Here is an 11,070-nt window from a genome sequence, read left to right on the forward strand (position 1 = left end):
TGACCAACGTATATTTCTCATATATATTCATTTGGTCTTTGTCCATGGTTCCTGGCCCACAGCAACCAAAACCCTTGGGATTCCCTGAGTGATAAGAGCAATGAGAACGTCTTTTGTTTTATTATTCAGTGTCTTGTCATCAGTTCCTGAAAATGCTTTAGACCCTTAGAGGCGAAATGCTGTCTTTTTATTCCTAATAAATCCCTTTCTATCACAATTGGGTTTATGTTAATGAAGTTACTTTTAGAAAGCACCTAAGGACGGGGCCTGGTTGCCAGGGGAACCAACAATAAATAGAGGGTTAGAACTTTGAGTCTCACCTACCCCTTTCTGAGGAGGGGGAAGGAGTGGAGTTGAATCAGTTACCAATGGCCAGTAATTTAATCAATCATGCCTTTATGTAATGAAGCCTCCGTATAAATCCAAATGAAAGGTTTTGGAGAACTTCTGGGCTGGTGAACCAGAATGTTTCCATGTGTTAACATGCTGGGCCCAAACTCCACTGAGACAGAAACTGCTTTGTTTGGGACCTTGCCCTGTGTATTTCTTCATCTGGCTGTTGAATCATATTCTTTCATATTATTTAATATCCTTTGTAATAAATTGGTAATCTAATGAGTAGATGGGTATTCTGAGTTCTATGAGCTGCTCTAGCTAATTAATTGAACCCAAGAAGGGTGTCATGGGAACCTTTGATTTATAACCAGTTGGTTAGAAGCACGGGTGATATTCTGGACTTGGGATTGGCATCTGAAGTGTGTATGTGTAGGGAGGGGCAGTCTTGTGGGGCCGAGTCCTTAACTTGTGGGATCTGATGCCATCTTCCAGGTAGATAGTGTCAGAATCGAGTTGAATTATAGGACACCTGGCTGGTATCTGAGAATTCTTTGGATGTATAGGGAAAAAAGCTCTCCCACATCTCAGAATTAGTGACCCAGAATCATTAACAGGCGTGGGATTTCCAGCCTCCTCAAGGGTTTCAGTTTCCCATAACTGACTCAAAAGCCTCATAAAGTGACCAAAATAAACCATTTGTTTTAGTGGTGACCTGTGTGGGAAGACGACAGAAGAACAGAGGGGTGTCCCGATGCTGTGCACTGTATGAAACCCTGGAAAGTTGGTAGACGCCTGAGGCACAGTCCCAAGAATGATTGTGGTTGAATTTCCTACTAAGTCCTAATGTAATGGACATTACATTCAGTGTACAGAAAATGGGATATGTTGATTCCTGCACACTGATTTTGAAGCCTGAGATTAGGGTATTTTCCACCTGTTTGAATTCATTGAAATCAAGAGTACCGTGCAGATATTGTACAAGTAAAATATGATTCAAAGTGACAGGACGTCCTACTTAGAAAAATATTTTATATTCTGCCTTTATACGCTCCACCTTAGTCTGTGAGTTTTCAAAGTACAGAGTTTGTGGGTGACTCGTTTGCAGTTAAGTAAGGGAGGCTTATTCATCATGACATTCTTTACCTTTTCTCCCAAAACAACTTATACCAGAGCTTAAGTTTTGGTGAAACAGAATGCTTTTAATTTTATACTTCAGACTGAACTGATCATCTCACAACCACAAAAAAGTAAACAAGTTAGGTGAAACATTGAACGCAAATTTTAAAAAAAGCAAATAGGCTTCCCCCATTATTTATATCCAAGGATTGTGACTCTGTCGATACATAAATAACAAATTGGCCAGAGCCACAAGAAATGAGCATTTGGGGGCGTTGGCACGTTCCACGGTCTCGGGGAAGGACACGAGAACACAGGATGTGGTCCAAACCTCACTCGTAGCTGGACTCAGAAGAGATCGGACTATAAGCTCTTACTGGTTTTGATTTTAGTAGCGTCATAAGAACGGATGAGTTCTTCCTGAGTAATCACACCTTGTTCTAGCTGAGAAAATGCGTACCCACCTGAAAGAGTAAAGCACAGAGGAATCTGTTAGGAGCACTAACAGGGAACATTCTGTTGACAGAAAGCAAGACTCCTACCAGACTGGGCCTCATCGGCCACATCAGGCAGGCCCGTGACGGAGGCGGGAAAAGTGGTGAGGTGGTGAGGGATGGTAATGGAGCGGCTTGCAAATTTGGCTGTATTAACATACCCACTCCTGGGGCCACGACTGAAAGAAGGAAAGTGATTTATGTCCACGTGGCACCGGATTAACTGAAATTGCTCCCGCGTGGAAGGAAAGACAGGTGGTCCCAGCCTTCCCTGCACAGTGTAAGCGCCTGGGAGCTGGTGAAATCCCAGGATCCGGCACCGACACCGGACCAGTGCTTCTCAGGTGTGCACCAGAATTCCCGTGGTGACCACCGGCCCCACGTCCAGAGCGTCTGGTTTCACGAGTCTGCCGCGGGGCTCGAGAACCGATCCTTCTGACAACTGCCCAGCCGAAGCGCCTGCCGCGGGCCTAAGTGCCGGGCATGGAGCCTCGCCGTTTGGGCCGATTTAACCCCAAGCTGTGGGTGGACACTGTTACCAGTAGCTTCCAACCCCTGGGGGTTTCCTTCCTCCTCTTTCCTTCCCGCTCGAACTCCATCACAACCTCAAGGTGGAAGTTTGCCCCTTTTTTTTTTTTTCTGTTTTCCCCTGTTTTTATTCTTGACCTGAGACTTGCAGAGAGCAGGAGGATCTGAAAAGAATGCTTCAGATTTGGCCTGAAAGTATATTTCTGCTTGCTTCTGACAAGACTCGTGTACAGAGAGGACCTTTTGTGAGCTGAAGTGGCCGCTTACCTCATTCAAAGCTCTGGGTGGTGTTTTAGAATTTTCTTTTGTACGCTAGTGATCTGTTGTGATTTTTTGGACTCATTCTAAACATTTAAACCTAATTTTCCTAAAAAAGGTCCCCCAAACTATATAAAGATCTGGCCTCAGAGAAGCAGGATCTGCTGCTACACCAGAGTTAAATGGTGTCTTTTTGGAAACCGGGCCTGGTTTTCCTTTCAGCAGTGTTCCCAGGGAGGAGTGAGGGCTGAAGAGGGACAGCAGGGACCGTGACCCTCCACCTGCCCAGCCCGCACCCCTCAGCTTGACAGAGATGCGCCATCAGGTCAGCAGCTCAGTCTGACGAACCTTTACCTTCCGTTTGCATCCAAACGGGGAGCTCAGAGGAAGCCTCCAGCTCTTGGCGTCTCCCACTTTTGTCCGTCCTGACAGACGGAAAGTAACAACGGGGCCCTGGATGGACCCCACGCCTGAGCTTCCCCTGGCTGGCTTCCCAGTGCACCTGCTTCCTAGATGCTCAGCCACAGCCAGAGTCCAAGCATAGAGGAAGGGATGTAGAGGCGAAGCATGAGGGAATTTTCAAGTCATTTTTTTCTTCACCTGGTCAAACGTTTAGCAGATCTCAGAGTCGACTGTGTCATTTCTCATTATTTTGGCATAATTGTCTTGTTTAATGCACTTCATTAGAAATTGAGGAGTCTGATCAAATCTTAAAGCCAGAATTTTCTGGCTCATGAAAGAGTTGTTAATTGCAATTAACAAAGAACTTCCCCCTCTATTTCTTATTTGAGGAGCTCAGAGCACTCTACAAATTCAAGCTAATATTAATAATATTTTGGTGTACAGCAGAAAAATATACAGGACCCCCAAACCCACAAACTGCCTGAGGGACTTCAAGCAATAAAAGATAATGTTGCAGAAAAAACACCTTAGAGGCTCTTATAATCCTGTAAGATTTCTAACCTTTCAATAACATTCTCTGTTTTAATATTTTTAAAAAGTGGGTCATGAAAATACAATGTTTTTAAAAGTAACTGAAATATATTTTTCAGTTTCTCATATACATTCAGTCAGTGATATTTTCAGGACATTCGTATTGGTTTTGTAGTGGTTTTAGGACAATGTGATTACTGTGTAAAACATTTACCATCTATTTGAGTCCAGATACACGTGTCCGTTAACACTCCATACTACCTGTCATGACCCCAGTAGCATGAAATGCCAAAAAGGTAGAGACCGTGCAGCTCAGGGACGGTGACTAATATGCCTAGAGTCCCACAGCAAGTCACGAGGCAGAACTGGGATGTAGCTGCCCATCTGTCTGGTTTCCGTGTCTCTTCTCTGGAGCTCGACAGGGTGGCACTTTGGAGTGAGACAGACTGAGGCTCCAATCTGGCTTCTGCCCATTTCTAGAGATAGAATCTAAGGCAAGGGACAAATTTGCCGAACCATTTCCTTCTCTGCAAAGTGAGGATTCATCCAGTTAACCTGCCATTCGACAAGGATTTAATAACTGTCTCCACATGGTGGCTCCAAATATTCAGTGCAGTGAAGCCCGAGTATTTAACAGTGGCCCAAATCAGTTTTATGTGCTCCATGAATATGGGTTCCATTTTGGCCATGTTCATAGTTGACGTCGGACAGATGGAAGAAGGAATGGCGATTTGTTAATTCTGCTTGGAGACTCTTCATTAGTCAATTAGTCCATTCATTCAATGAGATTTGTATAGCGTGTCTACTATGTACATGCATTCTTGGAATGAGTTAGTAAAGCAAAAATCCTTCTTGTTATGGAGCTTACCTTCTAGCAATAGAGATACATAAATAAGTACATAATAAGCACGTAACATAAAGTTAATCGTATGGTCCCAAGAATGTACTAAAGAGCTGTGGACAACAGAAAAAGTACTTGGACAAAAGCTTGAAGGAAGTGGGAGAATGAGTGACACAGATAACATGAGGGATTTGCTTTCTAGGCATAAGTGTGGGCCGGTTCAAAGGCCCTGAGGAGAGAGCATTCCTGATACGTTGTGAGGAGAGCACAGAGGATGGAGTGGAGTGAAGGAGGAAGAAGATTAGGTGACACTAGGAAAGCGACGGGGTCCAGACCGAGTGGGTCTTTTTTGACGTTGAATCTGATAGCCATTGCGGGATTTCAAGCAGAAAACTCATGTGCTCGTGCTGACGTAATTTTAAATGCGTCACTTCGGCTACCGTGTAAGGGTCCCGGGTAGAGGCAGGAGATGGGTCAAGAGGTTGTTGAGGCAGTGCCGGTGGGTGATGGTGGTCCAGACCCGGGTGCCAACGGGGGTGTGCGTGGCAAGCGGTCGGTCTCTGAGCACAGTGTGACGGCAGAGCCATCCGCTACGTTAGAGGAATTAAGAACGACTGAAAGGATCGTGGCCCGAACAGTCGGAAGCATGCGGCTGTCTTCAAGCGAAGGCGGCAGACGGGGCCGGCTGGGGGGGAGAGGAAGCCAGGGGCGGTTTTGGACATCACTGGTGGCCTTGACTGGAGGCGTGTCAGTGGCGTGGTAGGAGTGAAGGCTTACTGGAGCGGGTTCAAGAGAGACTGGGAGGAGGGGGTCTGGAGACCCCGGGGACGAACGATTTGATCCGGAGCCGTTGCTGCAAAGGAGTGTGACGGAATGGGGCGCACTCTAATGGGTGACGTGGGGTCCAGAGGAGGTTCTGCTTGGTGAGACCACCTTCTGGAGGCTGGTAGAACGATGTAACAGAGGAGCGTGGGAAAGTGGTGACGTAGAAGGTAAATGAAGGAGCAGCCGGGGCGAGGCGCTCGGGCGTGCAGGAGCAGACGGAGTCAGAGGCAGGCGCACGGGAGGGAGAGCCAGTCTGTGCAAACAAGCGGGAAGGCAGAGCACGTGGCAGGTGAGGTGGTGGCGGGAACCCCCGCAGGTTCATTTCTGGTGCGTTTTTCTCAGGGATGGAGAAGTCAAGGCCCTCGGTTGGGAAAGAGGACGGGAGGGATGTCACCCAAATTTTTAAGACCTCTGCCATCCTTTGTTTTCTTGTCCTCGTTCATTTTTTTTCTTTTTCTTGTTTTTACCTTTGGTTCCCTTTCAGCTGCTGTTTCCTAAGTGTCTCTAGGGTGAGGGGAAGGCAAAGTGGTGGGCACAGGACAGGAAGAGGAAGTAATGCGTGTGTGTGCAAAAGAGAAATAGCAGTCAATCCAGAGACACACAAATCTGTGATATAAAAAATAGACAATAAGGGGCACATGGGTGGCTCGGTCTGATAAGCGTCCAGCTCTTGGTTTCGGCTCAGGTCATGATCTCTCGGTTCGTGGGATCGAGTCCCACGTCAGGCTCTGTGCTGATGGTGCAGAGTCTGCTTGGGATTCTCTCTCTCCCTCGCTCTCTGCCCCCACGCAGCTAATGTTCTGTTTCTCTATGTCTCTCTCTCTCTCAAAATAAACAAGCTTAAAAAAATAGACAATAGAATTTTAAAATCCTACAACTTTCAACAAATACGTTGGTCGGAAAGGAGGGACAGTTAGTCTCCACAAACACCACATGTTCCTTTATTTGTATCGCCTTTTTGTTTGACTTGTTCTCAGGATCGTACTCAGCACTCACGTTACCAGACATGAGTCACATGGGACCTAAACATTTCATCTAGGCACTTCTTGGACACATTCCTTTTTGAAGGAAGGGAAAATGAAATAACTTTTAAAGGTTTTCATGCCCAATGTGGGCTATGTTAACATCACACCCCCAATAAGGGTATGTAAGTTTTCTAAGGGTATAAATTATTTGGAGCCAAGTACTACTTTTCCATTTAAAATGGTAGGCTGGGAATCTGTCAGAAGATCTTGCAAACGTGAGGATGTTAGATTTGAGGATGTTATCATGGAGTGGGAGACCGGGAATTACTCTTTCAGACCACACTTGCTTTAGGCCAAGAACATTAATTTCATGAATCCAATGGAGCCCTCCTTCTGTGTGAGAACTACCTTACCTTCTAAAAAATATGTAATACTACAGGTAGTTTCCTTTTTTAAAAAAATTGTGGTAAAATACATGTAACGTAACACTTACCATCTTAATGAAGTTTAAGGGTACAATCCAGGGGCAGTAAGTACATTCACAGTGCTGTGGAACCATCACCAGCATCTGTCTACGGACCTCTTTCCACCTTCCCAAACTGAAACTCCATACCCATTAAACACTGAGTCCCCATTCTCCCATCCCCGGGCCCCTATTAACCCCCAGTCTCCTTTCTGTCTCTATGGGTTTGAGGACTCTAAGCACCTCATAGCAGTGGGGCCATACGGTGCTTGTCTTTTTGGGTCTGGCTCCTTTCACTTGGCATAATCTCATCGAGAAGCACCTAACGTTGAATTACTCCTCCTCCTCGTCCGTAGGTGGAGTCTCAGCTTTGCGGCCTACTTTACGGCACCGATACTCACGTGGGGCGCTTCGATCAACAGATTCATCCTGGAAGACCACCTTGTGCAGCTGGCTGGACAGAGGCAGTTGGAGGTGTTCTGTCTTCACGCTGTGAGTAAACCAATCATAACCTGGCTTTAGTTCATCGGAAAGTGAAACAGAACAAAACAAAACAAGTGACGAGGTAAAAGAAAAGAGTCTTCCTCACGTTTCAGAGGGTGTTCATATAGTTCAACTAAAGTTGAAAATTGATACTATCTAGACACTCAACAAAGTGCTTCTTCTAAAATAGGGTTGTGCTTGTGAACGTTTCTTTATTATACGGCTCTCCTAACTGTCCTTCACCGGTAGTTGAACTGAACGACCAATGTCTGGTCAGTCTTCTGGCCTCCCAGAGCACCTTAGAGATTTTATAATGTGTATTTTAAAAATCTTTGTCTCAACTTCCTGTTCTAATGGCAAAGCCATAACTTACGCTGGGTCAAGACTCTGAACCATGTCTGTCGGGAAGGGTCAACTCTAGCAAAAGAGCTACCTTCTCCAGTTCCCAAGGCTTATCGTGACACTACACCAGAAGCCCCAAGTTCAATACTTTCTAAATTCCACAGAGTGGGTAAGCATAGCAGCATAATTAGAGAAGTCCATGGTTTTTTCTTTTTTTTTTTTTTTTTTCCTCTACAAGCTGAAAGATGGGGTTAAAAAAATACCCAGGTGGCCTAACCTAATCTGCTTTCTCACTCCTAAGATGTCACTAGGCCATACTGGGGCCTTCTGCTGTTTTGGGACTTACCATGTATCCTGACATTTGCAGGGACTTGAGGGGCTCACACCCTGCGTGATAAACCGTAGCTGCTTTCGACAGCCGTAAGGGCGCTCTGATACCGTGTCCTCCTGCGGGAAGAGGGTCTTCCCTAGAGCCAGCTTCCCCTTCGTGGCTCAGAGGAAGCTTTCGAGGGATGCCTGAAGAAGCAGCTCCCGGGGCGGTGCGGCTCAAAGGTTATTGCACGACGGGGGTGGCCTTTGGAATAGCTGGCTACTGGCTTCCCCCTCTGAATTCCCCTCTAGAATGAAGGCTACCCACTGATAATGTCCTGAACCAGATTTTTTTTTAACTTAAAAAAAAAGTAGGATTTTACTTTTGCTCATATATCTAGGAGCTGAAGAGCATTTGGCTCCGGGCTTTCCAGAATCCATTTACTCATTTGCATTCCCTCCTCTCCCTCTCTCTCCTCTCTCTCCTTCCCTCCTTTTTCCTTTCCCTCTCTGTCTATGCTAAATTTGACACAGATAAAACATTTACATGGTTAAAAATTGGAAGAGAAAATATGAAAAGTAGAGAATAAACATTGTTTTCCTTTCCCCATCTTCCTGGTTCCTCACTGGTAATCTGTTCTTTACTGGTAATCGCTCGAAGTGCTTTCTTAGCTAATTTTGCAGAGGTGCTTTCTAAGAAAAAGTGCTCATATATTATTATCCCTGCCCTTTGCACTAAAGGTTGAATATTGTACACGGCGTCTGACATTTGACTTTTTCGGCTAATACATCCTAGAATCGTTTGCATCTCAGTACCCAGGGAGCTCCCTAACTCCTTTTCACAGCTAGAGAGTATGTTAGCATGACAATGTGCCACAGGTATGGTTGTTCCTAAGTGTTTGCTGTTCCAAATACTGTGGTGGTCCCTACCACTGGGACCTGTGTGAGTATTCTGAGGATGGGAGGGAATGGTATGTTCCCAGAAATGGAATTACCGAGTCAAAGGCCATATGCAATTATATTTCTGATAGATATTGCCGAAGTAACTGCCATAATTCTTTACTTTCCCATACTTTCACTAACCAAGGGTGGCCAATGATGATGGATGAAAAATATCCTTCCTGTGTACTTAGGATTTTCATTTCTTATTATGAGTAAAGTTGAGAATATTTTAATGAGATTAAGAATCTTTAGTATTTCCTTTTATTTCCTTTTCTGTGAACTGTACTTTGCTTATTTTTCTATTGCTTGGGGGTGGTTGATCTTACTGATTTCTAGAAACAGTTTATCTATTGGGGAGGTTAGCCCTATGTTATGTGAGCTTTCTTTTTGCACATTTATATCGTATTTATCGTTTTGGTTTGGTTTCTTACTGAGATTGATTTTGCATGTGATAAAATGCACAGATCTTAAAAGTACAGTGTAATGAATTTTAACAAAGGTATTTACCTAGGTATCAATCTCCCAGCTCTATTTTTTATATCAGTTACTATACTGTTTTGATTGCTATAGCAATATATATATTAGCTTTAGAAGAGAATGTAATAGTGTAATAGCTTTGTAATATAGTTTGAAATCAAAAAGTGTGATGCCTCCAGCTTTGTTCTTTCCCAAGATTGCTTTGGTTATGTGGGGTTTCATGCAAAGTTTAGGATTTTTTTCTATTTATTTTCTTCTATTTATTTTTTATTTTTTTCTATTACAACGTCATTAGAATTTTGATAGGGAGTGCATTCAGTCTATAGATGACATTGGGTAGTATGCACATTTTAATGTTAACTCTTCTGATCCATGAATGCAGGATATCTTTCCATTTATTTGTGCCCTCTTCAATGTCTTTCATCAGTGTGTTACAGCTTTTGTTATTTAGGTCTTTCACTTCCTTGGTTAAATTTTTCCTATGTATTTTATTGTTTTTGATGCAGTTGTAAATGGGATTGTCTTCTTTATTTTCAGAGAGTTTACTGTTAGAAATGCAGCTGATTTTTGCATCTTGGTTTTATATCCTGCAACTTTCCTGAATTTTTTTATTCTAACAGTATTTTGGTGGATTCTTAAGGATTTTCTATCTGCAAGCTCATATCATCAGCAAATAGAGATAATTTTACCTCTTCCTTTCCAATTTGCATGCTTTTTTTTTCTTGCCTAATTGCTCTGTCTAGGACTTTCAGTGCAGTATTGAATAGGAGTGGTGAGAGTGGGCACCTTTGCCTTTTTTTGTGATTTTAGAGGAAAAGTTTTCAACCTTTTACGACGGAGTGTGATGTTATGTGTGGGTTTGTCATATATGGCTTTTATTCTGTTGAGGTGTGTTTCTTCTATACCCAGTCTGTTGAGAGCTTTTATCATGAGAGAATGTTGAATTTTGTCAAGTACTTTCTCTGCATCTATTGAAACAACCATGATTTTTGTCTTTTATTCTATTACTGTGGTATGTCACACTTATTGATTTGTGGATGTTGAACCATTTTTGCATTCCCAGAATAAATCCCACTTGATCATGATACGTGGTCATTTTAACGTACTATTGAATTTAGGTTAGCTAGTATGTACTGAAAATTTTTGTATTTATATTCAACAGGGATATTGGCCTGTAGTTCTCTTGTAGTATCCTTACCTGGCTTTGGTATCAGGGTAATGCTGGCCTGGTAAAAGGAGTTTGGAAGTGCTCCTTCCACTTCTATTTTTTGAAGAGTTTGAAAGGGATTGGTAAATGTTCTGTAGATTTCACCAATGAAGCCACCTAGTCCTGGACTTTTATTTGTGGGAGGTGTGTCATTACTGATTGAATTGCCTTGTTTGGGTCTATTCACATTTTCTCCATTTTTTAAAAGTGAGATATAATTGACTTATAACGTTTCATTTCAAGTGTACAACATAATGATACGTATAATCACCACAAGTCTAGTTAGCATCCATCACCATGCATAGGTACAATTGTTTTTTCTAGTGATGAGGACTTTTAAGCTCTCTCTTAGTATTTTTAAATATACAAAGTAGTAATATTAACTGTAGTCACCATGCTTTACATTACATCCCCATGACTTACTTATTTTATAACTGGAAGTTTTCACCAATTTCACTCTTCATCAATTTCACCTTACCACCTCTGGCAACCACCAATCTGTTCTCTATATCTGTGAGTTTGGTGTTTTGTTTTGTTTAGATTCTACATAT

At 43.2% G+C, this 11,070-nt stretch overlaps 1 protein-coding gene across 15 annotated transcripts in view; it reads right to left on the bottom strand.

The window, feature by feature from the left end:
* Positions 1–1,597: 1,597 nt before the first annotated feature.
* The window catches only part of LOC101096779 (phospholipid-transporting ATPase IB-like), a 216,630-nt gene continuing 207,157 nt past the window's right edge, over positions 1,598–11,070 (bottom strand). For all 15 annotated transcript variants that reach the window (XM_045044103.1, XM_045043975.1, XM_023250089.2 and 12 more), the window contains 2 exons: positions 7,161–7,249; positions 1,598–1,916 (listed from right to left, as the gene is read on the bottom strand). In XM_045044103.1, coding sequence (XP_044900038.1) covers positions 1,816–1,916; positions 7,161–7,249 — 190 coding nt within the window. In that variant the 3' untranslated portion in view covers positions 1,598–1,815. The remainder of the gene's footprint in view (positions 1,917–7,160; positions 7,250–11,070) is intronic.

Source organism: Felis catus, chromosome A1 (genome assembly GCF_018350175.1).
Source record: "Felis catus isolate Fca126 chromosome A1, F.catus_Fca126_mat1.0, whole genome shotgun sequence".
In the NCBI taxonomy this organism is placed as follows: Eukaryota; Metazoa; Chordata; class Mammalia; order Carnivora; family Felidae; genus Felis; species Felis catus.